At 49.4% G+C, this 13,250-nt stretch overlaps 2 protein-coding genes across 5 annotated transcripts in view; one reads left to right on the forward strand and one right to left on the reverse strand.

The window, feature by feature from the left end:
* Nucleotides 1–8,167, forward strand: part of Dcaf1 (DDB1 and CUL4 associated factor 1) — a 91,661-nt gene extending 83,494 nt beyond the window's left edge. The window contains exon 23 of the mRNA XM_059268553.1: nucleotides 8,054–8,167. Within this exon, the coding sequence (XP_059124536.1) occupies nucleotides 8,054–8,152 (99 nt within the window). The 3' untranslated portion in view covers nucleotides 8,153–8,167. The remainder of the gene's footprint in view (nucleotides 1–8,053) is intronic.
* Nucleotides 849–13,250, reverse strand: part of Dock3 (dedicator of cytokinesis 3) — a 350,576-nt gene continuing 338,174 nt past the window's right edge. For 2 of the 4 annotated variants that reach the window (XM_059268543.1, XM_059268541.1), the window contains 5 exons: nucleotides 9,909–10,027; nucleotides 8,811–8,898; nucleotides 5,322–5,444; nucleotides 4,755–4,837; nucleotides 1,086–3,947 (listed from right to left, as the gene is read on the reverse strand). In XM_059268543.1, coding sequence (XP_059124526.1) covers nucleotides 3,438–3,947; nucleotides 4,755–4,837; nucleotides 5,322–5,444; nucleotides 8,811–8,898; nucleotides 9,909–10,027 — 923 coding nt within the window. In that variant the 3' untranslated portion in view covers nucleotides 1,086–3,437. Of the gene's footprint in view, nucleotides 3,948–4,754; nucleotides 4,838–5,321; nucleotides 5,445–8,810; nucleotides 8,899–9,908; nucleotides 10,028–13,250 lie in introns of all 4 variants that reach the window. The other 2 variants (XM_059268542.1, XM_059268544.1) reach the window with 2 other exon arrangements.

The raw sequence follows: 13,250 nt of genomic DNA on the forward strand, positions 1-13,250 counted from the left end.
CAAACCGGAGCTTCCCATTGGTGGGCGGCCCCCGCGCCCACCCACATGCCGCGTTCTCATTGGTCCACGTGCCCCGGAGCCCAGGCCGGCGGCTCCACGCTACCCTTCCTCATTGGCTGTGGCGTCCGGACCCTAGACAGTTGTCGGTTGCTGATTGAGCCTGGGCGGTCCATAGAAAGCGGCTGGGCGGAAGCTGCACGGCCGCCATATTGGGTAGGGGCAGCTGCTTTGGCTGCTGCAGGGAACCCTCTGAATCTGGTGACTCGTCCCGAGTACCCCTTTTTGGCTCCACACCCAGTCCCCTCCCGGGCCCCGGACTCCTAGCGCAGGATTTCTGGCGTCACCAGACACCCAGCAGGATAAGCGGCGCGAGTAAGGATCAGAAAGGGTTGTTTTGAGCCACCACGTGTATTGGCGAACCAATCTCTTGAAAGCGTCCACCTTCATTCGCCGGCTGCCCACACCCCTCCTTATCCTGGGTCGGAATGCAGAACCTCCCAGACGAAAGGTTCCAGGCCTGTGAAAGTCGGCTGCTGTCCTGGACCTCTGAGGGCCCTGCCTGCGGCAAGGGGAACCGAGGCGTTGGGATAGCCTCCCAGTGGAGGCCAGGGGATCTTGGGAGGTTTTTTGTCCCACTCTTGGAGATGCGCAGATGGGAACTGGAGATGTTACCGCCTAGACTGCACTCATACTAACTAAGTGCAAGGACTTGGCCACTCGCCCTCGAGGGCAGAATACGGAGAACGGCCGGCTAAGTACAGAAAGGTATCTGGAGCTAAAAGGGCTTGGAGCCCGGCGACAAGGGTTTGAGAGGGGCACTTATGCTCCCAGTCAGTGAAATCAGTGGATCAATATCAGGTATTCATCTTTAATTCACATCACAGCAGTCAAGGGAGTGGGGAGTCAATTGGCAGATATTTACATCTAAAATTCACATTACTTGTTGGATTTATAACATGCTACCACAATATATACAGTAAAATACCTCTTGGGACACCGGCACAATTTTTTTTCTTTAACTTTTCTGGTACAGGTAAGATCATTTTAAAATCAGTTTTTCTTTAGACATGAATACACAAAGGAAATGGTTAGAAGTTTTCTTGTTTTAAATAAGCACAGAATGCCAGAGGTTAAAAACACATTTATAGGGCTTATTACCAATTAGACATCACACTCTATACATTTTTTGCTCAAATTCCTGTACAAATACACAGCATTCAAATAGGTATTTACAAATATGCTTGAAAGAATGAAAATCAGTATTTCACAATCTTTTCAAAGGATTTTGATCTCTGGCCTCCCATTTCCCTCACACTGGCTGGTTTTTCAATAGAAAGTATTCAGAATAGGTCCATTTCATCCAGTTGGGGAAAACGGAGAGGGACAACACAAATATATTTCATCTTGCATAAAGCAAGGCCAAGGAACTTAACCCTACACTCCCTTCCCTACCTTCTGTGTCACCAAGTGGAGAAGGTAGATGTCTGCATGTGATAATTGACTGCCTTCGTGGACTGAGGTTCAGATGTGCCTGGAAACCTAACGCTGCCCTACCTAAGAATCACATTCAAAGCAAGACCTTGACCCTCATACCTGTGAACCCAGACGGTCCAGGGACAAGCTTACCAATAGATGTAGGTTCAGGAGCAGGTGTGTGTGCCCTTGGAGCCAGGGCTCCCTGGACGGGCCTACATCCTCAGCAGTCTCTGCTCTCCTCTGCCTGAATCATCCTGAGGGTATCAGAAAGCCCTGCACTGTTGTACCTGGACCCCAGCATACTCTGGAGGAAAATGGGCCTTCTATCTTTTTCCTTAGGTTATTTGCTGGCAGTTCTATTGAACTTGTTTATAAGAGAAATACACCCTGGCCATGGAATTTTCTGTTTGGGAAAGAACTGTGGAGAAAGGATGAGCAGCTAGGCCCAGAACTTGGCCACAGGAGGCCAGAAGGCCAACAAGTTGAAGGGAGTAAGGGAGCAACAACATACCTGCTCACCAAGGAGAAGGCAGTCTTATGGCCATCACTGATGTGAATGTAAGCAAATGAAAGGAAAACAATTGTCTCAAAACAGGTTATATTTTAAAGTAACTTAGAAGCACCCTGGTGAAATATTACCATACCCCCACCATAATACCAAGAGAAAAATCAGTGCCCTGACATGAAAGAATTTCCTATAGTCACCACTGTGCCCTGCCTAACAGACTGGGGAGGTTTGAAAAACTGCCCTTCTGCCCATCCTGAACCCTGAGTGGCGGTCCCTATGGGTGTGGAGTGGAGGGTTCAGTACTTGGCTACTTGGAAGATAACAGTTTTACCTGTGTGGCTCTCTGCTTCCAAAATTAGTTTTCTCCCATCTTTTTTTTTTTTCTTTTTTAATTTAATTTTTTTTTTTTTTTTAAATGTTTTAAACCCAGGAGCTTGCTGAACCTGACCACACATCCTCAGGGCCTGGAAGCCAGGCTGGGCAGCCAACCCCAAGGCTCAGAGGTAGTGCTGAAAATCCCTGATTCAGGCGCTAAATGGCAGGTGTTTGGGGCCACTTGTGAAAGCTATGAGGCTTTCTGGCTCCTGCCACACTCCAGCCTCACTCTTACACCAGCTCTTTCTACTACAAGGGAAGGGGTCTAACTCCCTGCAGGAGTGATAGCCCTTCTAGCTTCATTTAATTCAAGCCCCAGGGCGTAAGAGATAACCCTTGCAAGTCCATTTGAGCCAGGGAGGCTTCTGCAGATCATGAGGTGTTTTGAGTGGAAAGGAGCGAAAGGTCCAAACTAAAAGTGACGACTAACGTCCAAAGTGGGATAAGAGACAAGGCTGGCCCATGGAAGCCTGGCAGTGTGCCCTGGGCATGCAGTTAGGCCAGTCATGTGCCTGACCAGCCCCTCAGTTGCACACTCCTAGGTAAGAGTGGGCAGGTGGGCAAGCATTTGTGCAAAACGGCTTGTGGCCCCTTTGTCCACCTGTGACATATAGTCCATGTGGTCCTTGCAATCCCTGAATGCAACCATGAGTTTTTCTGTCATACAGCAAAGGAAGAGGTCCCTAGTGCAATTTCCATTCTTCGCCATCTCTACCCCGAAAGGAGGGCCTGAGCTCCAACTCCTGGACTCTGCAATGCTGCAAAGCATTCTGTCTGTGCAATATCTCCATATAGCTCCATGTGGTCTGGAACTGCAGGAGGAAGAAAGCAACTACTGCATAAAGGAAAACCCAGAAAAATGGAAACAAAAAATGAAATAAAAGAGAAGCCACAACCCTTCATGCTGCTGTGGCCTCTGGACATGGCAATACATGAAGTTCACGGCAGTAGAACAGAGACTCTGGTGGTTCTCTCCTGAGTGCCAAGCCTCTAGCTCCCTGGGAGGGACTTGCTTTTCAGACCTGGAGTGCCTGGGCCAGCTGCTCATGGAAGGTGGTGGTGCAGCTGCCTCTGCTCCTCACTGTTCCCCTCGGCCGTGCTCCCAGGCCATGCGGGCCTGCTCCTCCTTGGCGCTCCCAGGAGGCAATGAGGCCTTTCGGTGCAGGCCTCTTGGCCTCTCAGCCTCCTCCCGCAGTAGCATACCCTCATCGTGCTCTAGGGCTGGCAGGCGGGGGTGGTAGGGCTTGGGTGGCAGCGCAGGTGGGTCCATGGGGTCCTGAGGGATGACACACCCTGGAGCTGAGTGGCTTCTGCATGGCTGGGACTTGATGGAGTCAAGGACAGCAGACTCAGAGAGGCTGTAGTGGACAGGGAGGTAGGGTGGCTCAAGGTCTTCATCGCCATTCCAGGCCTGGCTTGGCATGGAGTCCATGGTGTCTGTTCGAGGTGGGGCCTCTGAGGAGTGCCCAAAGTTACTCTCACTCAAGGAGGACACACCGCTGCTGGCACTGCCAGACAGCGTAGAGTTGCTGCCATCCAGGCCCGATTGGGGGCTTGTAGGGGAGGCTGGGATGGGGTGGAGAGGAGACTGTGCGAAGGAAAGGGTGGGTAAGTTAGAACCCCTCTAGACAGGTGGGCTGGCCTGCCATGTGGAGACCAAGATTCTGCTTATCAACCGACTTTAAAATCTTAGCAGCTTCACATCTGTTTCTAAGTATCTCCCCCCAAAATCAAGCTAGTGGAGCCCAGAATCACTATTATTTCTGAGGGCCAATAAATGCCCCTGCCTTGGCTGCTGGGCATTGATGCACCTGGGGCCAAGTCCCAGGTTGGGTATGGTCTGAGTTACTGACTGACAGGAGGGCTGGGTCATCAGGCAGAAGGAACCTGGTGGGCCACAGATCAAATGAATGTTAGTTAATCTGTTGCTAAAATCTGTCACAGACTTAGTCTTTTCCCATTTGCAGAAAAATCAAGCTAACAAGCTAACAACAGGATTCGAATTTTACCTCTTGATTTTTTTGTAAAATTTTAGTGCCTGATATTTCTCATTTTCAGTTGGCAGTAGTTTTAAAAACTCTATAACCCGCCACAGGGACATTTAATTAGCTACTGGACTACAGTGTGTTGAGACCTCCAAGTTCCTCAACGCTCCCTATGCACATTGTCTTGTTGTCAAGTGTTGTCCACAAGACCCTCTGATCTCCCTGCCCTCATCACATTCGTTGCAGGATGCATGGGGTCGCCTGCTGCTCTAGTGTGGCTCTGGCCACCCCCAGCTTCTGCCAGCTTAGGCTCTCAGGACAGAGGAGCAGGGGAGGCAGGTTCCTCTTGTAGGCCCCAGGGGTGATCCTACAGCAGATGAGGCAGTAGGACAGTTGCTTCAGTACATTACCTTGCGCAGGGTCCGGGCAGGGAGGGCTGGGGGGGCATCACCCAGAGGGTGGTGGAAGGCGTCAAAGTGTAGGGAGTAGTGACCTGTAAAGGGAACAGAACCACAGCCTCAGCTGGGGACCCTTGCATAAGCTGCACGGCAGCATGACCTTGCTGGGCACTGGGCAGGTGTGGAAAAGTCCCTAAGAACACCTCAGCATTGAAGGCCACGGAAAACCTTCTTTTATACTGACAGTCTGGAAAACACAGGTTGCTGGGGTAATTTTACACAGGAGGCCAGGAAGGTTGAGACAGGCTTCAGGCAGGAGATGGCCTAGTCCGCTGGCAGGTTGATGGCAGACTGGTGAGTGGTGTATCTGGCATGGTTGATTTTGTCTTCAGCCTCCCTGGCTGGGATGGCTTTACTGAGCTAGCTTGCAGGACTCAAAAACTTTATTGGCCCCAATGTTCGGCAGGCTCCTTTCTGTGATGTGGATGTTTTTTCCCTTGGCTGAGATGGCCTAGACAGCTGCTGATCTAGCCCTTGGTCAAAGTTTGAGACCAGAAACTATTTGGGGGACCCGCTTACCATGCAGCAGGCTTCGGGGAGGCACTGGGGGGGCCAGGATGGGCCCCATGAGGGCAGACAGGAAGGGCTGGGCCTCTTGGGCTCCGCTATCCAGGCTCCAGCTGCTGGGGGCTGCTGGCACCGCTGAAGGGTGGAAAGAGATGGAGTGAACGGAGGTTACTTCTTGAGCTTCCCATCTGGAGAAGCTGCCCTACAGCCTGAAGCTTCTCTGGGTGAGCTCTGAGTAGCCAGCATCCAAGTGGCATGTCAGGCCCTACAGTTGAAAACATTGGCCAAGCAAGGCACTGTGGCCTAGAGAGACGACTGGCCAGTGACTGAAGCTGCCTGTGATGGCATGAGTAAGCTGATTTCTGAAGAGTGTTGAGGATAAGGCAAACTGAGAGAAAGTACAATAAGGAGTAAACACCTGCAGACTCTGGCATCTGTCAGGAGAAAAACCAGAAGACCACAGGAGAGAACAGGGCAGGCTGAAGAGGTCAAGAACACAGAGAGCACAGGACACAGAGCTCTTCCCAAGTCAAGAATTAGCCAGGGTCCTTGCAGTGCCCATCCATGCCCTGTGTGAAAGGCCGGGAGCAGGACAGGGGAGCAGGACAGGAGATAAGAGGCAGTGTCCTTTGAGAAGCAGCTCCGCTAGTTCCACAAAGGGCCTGTGGTGGCACTTAGAACAGTGGCCCATCCCTGTTTTTCATAGGCTCACTGGCTGGTTTAAGAGCAAGACATTTTCATAGCAAGGAGAGGTATTTAAGGTACTCACTGCAGTACAGTTACAAAGCCCAGGAGTTTCAGCCTAGACCCAGGGGAACACACTGCTTCCTGAGAAAGGAGGAGGCAATAAAGTCCATGGATGCAGAACAGAGCAGGCCCCAGACAGAGCAGTCAGGTGCCTCAGTACTGGCTCTCTGGCTACAGCTGGTGTCCGAGTTCTTTGTGAAGGAGAGAAGAGCAGTGGCTACACTTCACAGTCTGGGGTTTGGCTACTCTGCAGGTGCAGAGAAGGAAAGGTGAAGCATGTTTAATTGATTCTCCTCAGAGAACAAACATGCCAGCGAGAAGAAACTTGCCTCTCCTCTCATGGGGAGGGCCTTTTGGAAAGGCAGCCTATGTAGAGTACAAATGTCTAGTACGGGTTCAGTTTTAAGGCAGTGGTAGCTAAAGGGAGCTCAATGTATCCAAGGTTTGGGCTTTAATGGCCCAGACACTCAATGGAGAATTCCAAGGCCTGACGGGAGCTGGGAGTCTCTAGAAAGAGTTGGACTCTGGCCTTTGAGTAGGATAGGTCCAAAGCGCTGGGACCAAGGCCTTCCATGGATGGAGGGATGACATCATTTTTCATCTCTTTGCTCAGGGGCTAGCATGGGCTTACAGGTAAAACTTCAATTACAAGGACTACTTAATCTCATGATATATTGATGGCTAATAGCAGGAAGAAGGCATCTGAATCTGATGAGTAGCCACTGAGCTGTTACCTGCAGGAAAGAATTCTGAATCTGGAAGAATCAGATGGTTTCCTCAGAAAGCCTGAGCTCAAGAATAGGTGTATCCTCTCCCAGGTTCTCCAAGATCTAGCAGGGGCTTCTTGTTTCTAAGCACCCAAGCTTTCTTCCCCCAAAGATGACATTTTCAATGAAAGCCACAGGTCTTGGAAGCGGCAGCTTAGAGACGACCCCAAGAAGCTTCTCCAAAAGGACCTGACAACCCAAGACCTCAGACACGTCCTTAACTCCTGAAAGAACCAAATGGGCTGCAAAAGTTTACCGCAAGGGTCCACAGGAACTTGAGGTCGGGGACACTCTAGGGAAGAGTGCTAGGAAGGCTGTAATGGTGTGCTTAGGACAGTGTCTGGGTGAGTCACTCCATGTCAATCAGAACCCACACATCTGCAGTGAGGCCAGTGGACCTTGGACATGTGGAGTGGCCAAGAGAATGATTTATTCTAGGAGAAGAGCAATGACCACTGTGTCCTGTTATCTATCAGCATTGGCCTGAGGTTCCCAGTCCCTAAGGGCAGGCTTGTCTTGTCTGGGAGGGACTGGCAAAGAAAAGAACCTACAGGTGAGAGGTAGGTTTCTAGGGGACCCAGGAGTTATTCTGGCCTGTGTATTACCAATGGGAAGTTGTCTAATGTGTTGCCATTAAGTGCTGACCTTGTAGTTTGGATTAGGTAGCTCTGGGCTCAGCTTTTGTTCTCAGACACCTAGGGTGGGCGTGTCCAGTTCCTTGCTGCAGTTAGCTTGAGGCCTGAGGCTCTTCTGTGTCCAGCTGACGTAGCATCCTGGTCTGACCACCGATACTCATTTGAGCTCTGAGCTGTGTGACTCTTGGCTAGTTTTGAGATTGCTCTGCATCTTAGGTGAAGAAAACCCACTGTGGATTCTGGCCTTCCAGGCAAAAAGACCCATTGTTTTGGGGTCATAGGTGCAGGAATCCAAGAAGCCACTTTTTCGGGATGTGCAGCCTTGAGGTTAGGAAGGCATCTTCAGTAGGGCCTTTGTGGCTGAGCATCTGGCATTAATGCCCACTAGGAACCAAGGTTTTGGACCCAGTGTTTGGACTCCTTAAAAACAATCCTCTACAACAACCAAGAGGGGTAACATTGACAGTGGGGAGAGCAGACAGCACTTGGTAAGCAGGTGCAATGACAACATGATGAAAGCTTTGAAGGGACATGGTCTGATGGGCTCAGGGACGATAGACTATATTGGTGGGAAGTGAATATGCACTAAACACAGCGGATGGAAGAGAGGCGAGGACTATGGGACCAGGTTCTAGTGGACAGACAAGCTCAGCATGGTCCCCATGTAGGTACTGCTGTGCTAAAATTAACTTAGGTGTCTGGGGCTTCAGTCGAGGTTATAGAGGTTGGATGCTGGTTCTTACATCAGCTTGTAGAACACAAGGTAACGAGTCACCATCTATATAGCTACAGCTCTAGGGAGAGTTTCTCAATGGCACAGTGTAGTACAGATGGACCCAGTAGTTGCTGGCCAGAGTGGCTTAACAATGACTGGACTTCACTGAAGCACCCGGAGCTTTCCCTGTAGAAACCTACTTTGGGGAAATTCACTGTAGTATATATTTTCTATCCCTTTGGGGCTTTCATTGGCCACAGTCCATTCTGAGCTCCATGGAGAAGTTTCTGAAGTCCCAGAGGGACCACTAGCTTTACTAAACTCTAGAAGTTGTTAGGAAGGACTTAGGAGAGTAGATACCCACAGCAGCCTGCATTATAACGAATTACTCAAGGCAGATGGCAGCTGGGCCTCTCTGAGGGTGGGCACTGGAGAGAGGGAGAATACAGACAGACAAACAGGACCCAGGCCAGGTGTGGTCTAAAAGGTGACCTGAGGTTTGGCCAGCACTATGTCTAGGTAGACAGACCTGGGCACTGGGTTGTGGCTCAGGCCTGGACAGTTGGTAACTCAAGAGCAAGAGTCAGACACTCAAGATGGGACAAACATGAGAGAGCTCCTAGAGAGAGGAAAATACCTTTTTCAGCCATAGACAGATTGGGATCACTGCAGGGTTTACAGGCTCCAACTACTTGCTGGAACAGGGCCCGCTGGAAGTTTGGTGGCTGAAGGAAGGAGAAAAATATCAAAGAGTGTAAAAGCAGCCAGATAACATCTGGGAGGCAGTGTTATGGACTACAGGAGCCAGAATGTTCTAAGCTCAGATGAGGATATCAAAGCAGTAAAATGGCTCATGCTTGAGATGTGCTAAGAAATTCACACAGCTCTGGGAAGGCTGTTACAATAGTCTAGGTATATTTGGATCTGAGCACTTCCATGGATATTTGAGACATCACCCAGGTTGTCTTGTGCAGGACATAGGTACCTTCCATTATTTAACTGTCCCATCTTTCTATTTGCCAGGGAGACCACTGACAGAAAGGATTTAAAGACCCTGTCTGCCCCGTGAGCACTGATAGGTCTTAATTCTTGGAAGGGCCCACCAGGTCCAGGTTAGCGCTGAGGGGAGAGAAAGGCAGCACCAAAATCTGGAGTCTGGCAGGTCCCAGTCTTCTGAGCTTCTCCTGTCAGATCTGCCCTCGGCCTGGCAGAGGGGTGCCTCTGAGAAATTCCTGGCACTTGGGCCTAGGCAGTTACTTGGAAGTGACTTTTATGGGTTTAGATAGAAAGGCAGGGGCAAACTACACAGGGCTAAGTGTTACTTGCTGGTCCAAGCAGGGTGTCTAGAGAACTAAGTGTGGAGGGCAACCCTAGCAAGACACACAGACATCCTCCTACCTATGTTTACTACAGTCTCCTCGGGATGTCATACAAACCAACATCTTATGCCAGAGGAATGAGGAATGGGTAGTTCAGAAAGCTGGCCAGAGATTTAGGAAGCCTCCCAGGCAGGTGCAGTTCCAACCCTGTCACCAGTCTACTCATGCCTGCACTCTGACTGGATTTCTGGCCCTCAGATTCATTGTCCTCCCCAACTAGGAGTCCAACAGCTTCCTTATAACAGAATGAAGGAGGCAAGCAAGACTGTGCATGCAAAGGTTTAGCAAATGCAATGAGGGAGCCCAAGCCAACACACTTGTAGCAGAGGACAGATAGTCAAGGCTGGGTCTGCTACCTGTCCATTTTCTAGGATGGCTGCTGGATACATGGCACTGCTTGGGCGGTCCCGATGTGTGGGCAACAGCAACATCATTTCCCGGGCATGTCGGTACTTATCTGGCAGAGAGGGAGAGCCTGTAACCAAGTGAGAACAATCACGAACAGATGACAAACCACAAATGGAGGGCTCAGTGGCCAAGCATCCTTAGGACTGGGGACCAGAGTAGGTGTCCCTTACAGTTAGGGTGAACTCAGCAAAACCCAGGAGGAGTGAAGCAGATCTAGTGACTCAATGGTGAAGACTGTATCTGATATCTTGGCTGAGGCACACCCACTGACAGAGGCTACCACCATACCCAGAGGCAAAGGGTAAGGAGAGTTGAGGCCTGGTACAGAGTGCTTGGGGTTTTTGAACCTTGTGTTCTCAGGGCAGAGGGATAGCCTGAACTGGGCTTTTCCAGAGGACCCAGGTATGAGCCAAGGCCAGCTTGTGATAGAGCCATCACACAAAGACAAGAGACACTTGGAATAACAACCACATAGTTCTGACTTGACATACTGGGTCTACACACACTTACCTTCTCCAAACACCAGTGGTTCTATTTCCAGCTGGCTTCCAACTACCTTTTTGGCATATCCCTTCCAGGTGGTAGGTTCCCACTGCCTTGATTCTGCCTACCTGCAGGGCCTATTACAGATCGAAAGCTAGGCTAGTTGGAAGCCCAGGGCCCTATATACAGGTGGTCTGATACTTGCTGGCCCTTGAGTTCAGGGGCATGGAACCAACCCAGAAGGCAAGGGACTTGGACCCAGGCTCCCCCACTCCTTGAGACAGGGTTTCTCTGTGTAGCCCTGGATATCCTGGAACTTACTCTGTAGACTAGGCTGGCTTTGAACTCAGAGATCTGCCTGCCTCTTCCTCCCGACTGCTAGGATTAAGGGTGTGCGCCACTACTGTCCAGCTAGACACAGGCTCTTGAGTTGACTTATTTCATGCTATTTTCTTTTGTTCCTTTTCATGTCATTTTTAATGAAGCCACTGCAGTGATTGCTGGCTGAGGTGCTATTAAAGCATTGAGGAACTTCCCATCTGTGGTTCTTAAGGAAACTTCCTATAGAAACAGTAAGATAATATCCTGGCTTTCCTGTGGTAGGGTAACATGAACAGTTCTACAAATGCACACTATTCATTACATCCGACAACTGACTACCAGTCCCTCCACAGCAAAGTCATCTGGACCGCGATGCTTCTGGCTGACTCAGCTCTGAGAAGCTGGACAGTGGAGACTAGCCCATGGGCTCCAGCTGAGAGGTGAGTCTGTACTTCCTAGAGGGCCTGTGAGTCCCTGAAACCCACTGTCTCTGGGGCTCTCCTCTGGGCCTGTGGTGCTGGTACTGTAAAAAAAAAAAAATCCAACAAATCATAGCAAAACCAGATCTTCAGTTAGCTCATTGCAGGAGTCCTTGAGAGTCCAGGTGTTCATTTCAGTCCAAAGGTATGCGTAAATACCAACAAGGTAGCTTTTCCCACGGCTGTTCGGAGAAAACCTCTGGGCTGGCTTTAGGACTTTTTAACTTTTATAACATCTTCATTAATAAGGGAATGCATAGAGTATGGCTGTTTTAAAAATTTGAATTGTTTTGTCTTGTGGCTTTACTCATATTTATCTTCTCTTTTAAAATTTGTGCTTTTAGGCAATCTCAAGAAGATGGCTATGTAAAGAAAAGAAATTTTATAAAAAGCTCCAAGTCCCACGGGTCTGTCTGTGCCTTCCCAGCTGAGAGACTGTGAATGCCCCTCAGCCCTGTGGGCAACCTCCAGACATGTCTCTGCAAAGGACAGAAGGAACACCACTCTGACATCAACTCACTCAGAAAGTCTGTCTGTTTCATGTCTGTTCTACACTAGGCATAGGGTTGGAACTGCTTGCCTCAGGCTATGTTCTCTCACCTCAGGAAGCCTGGCTTATGAGACCAACTGTGCATCCACATGTGCTGCCTTGATCCATACTGGCCTGGGATGGAGGACACCATCCTGAAGGCCTCAGGGCTCTGGTGAGGACTTACATGCAAGTCGTGGTGGTCCCTCGTGTGTTCTCACAAAGGAGTACTGCGCACTAATTCTCTTCAATCAGCTGCCTCACTTTCCTATGTCCCAGGCAGCCAGTCCCCGCCAGTAACAGGGTGATGTTAACTTTCATTAATACATTTAAATACCACGAGGGCTTGTCTGCTCATGGAGCTTTTGAACTACTTCAGTTTAGGGAAATTGGGTGCTAGTGCCACGGGATTACAAATCTATTTCCCAGGCCTAATCAGCCTTTTGACCAGCAGGGGGAGCCACGGACTTACAAGAATTTCAACTGTACTTTGCAGCCACTGGTCTCACAGATTCCAGTTACAGGAACCATACAGCATAGCGCATCAGTGAGTAGGTCAAGGAAGGTCAATGGTCTTATGACCAAGGAGGAAGGGGATTCCATTCCAGACCTTTTTCAAGAAAGCTTTTCCCTCACTAGTAACAAGGAACATTAATGAACGAACAGACCCCTCACTGCCTTGTTTATCAAGAATGCATCCATTATTACATTGCCACATATACTTGAAAACATCAGTCTTACTTACCCCTATGATTTTGTATAGTTCTTCTTTTTTTTAAGATTTATTTATTTATTATTTATAGTGTTCTGCCTGCATGTTTGCCTGCATGCCAGAAGAGGGCACCAGGTCTCATTACGGATGGTTGAGAGCCACCATGTGGGTGCTGGGAATTGAACTCAGAACCTCTGAAACAGCAGCCAGTGCCCTTAAATGCTGAGCCATTTCTCCGGCCCCTTGTATAGTTCTTAAAAAACAAACAAACAAACAAAAAACTATTTATTTTAAAAACTATTACTACTTCTACACTGTGTGTGAGTGGAGGTCAGGGAACAACTTCTGGGAGTCCATTTTTTCCTTCCACTGTGGGCACTGGGGGTTGAATTCAGGTAATGCAGGCCTGTGTGACAAGTGCTTTTACCTACTGAACCATCTCACTGGCCCCACACAGTTTGTCTTCCCCGACAGGCCCAACAGTGTGCCTGACAGACATCTGGGCATGCAACTCTCTCCAGATGACTGCTATATAGACTATATGAATGCTGTAGTCCAAGTGTAGTCCAAAGTCCAAGTGTAGTCCAAAGCTTCCTTTCTTTCTTACTGTTTCTGCCCTTGCTATTAGTTCCCCGATTTGGGCCAAGTTCTATTTAACGATTTTGTTGATTTATACAATTAATGCCTCAGAGGGGGGGAGGGAAGAGGCTTTTCTTAACTTTCCTCTGTGTAACAGTTTGGAATTCAGCCATTATGAGAGTTTGTC

The sequence above is a fragment of the Peromyscus eremicus genome, chromosome 7 (genome assembly GCF_949786415.1).
Source record: "Peromyscus eremicus chromosome 7, PerEre_H2_v1, whole genome shotgun sequence".
NCBI lineage: Eukaryota > Metazoa > Chordata > Mammalia > Rodentia > Cricetidae > Peromyscus > Peromyscus eremicus.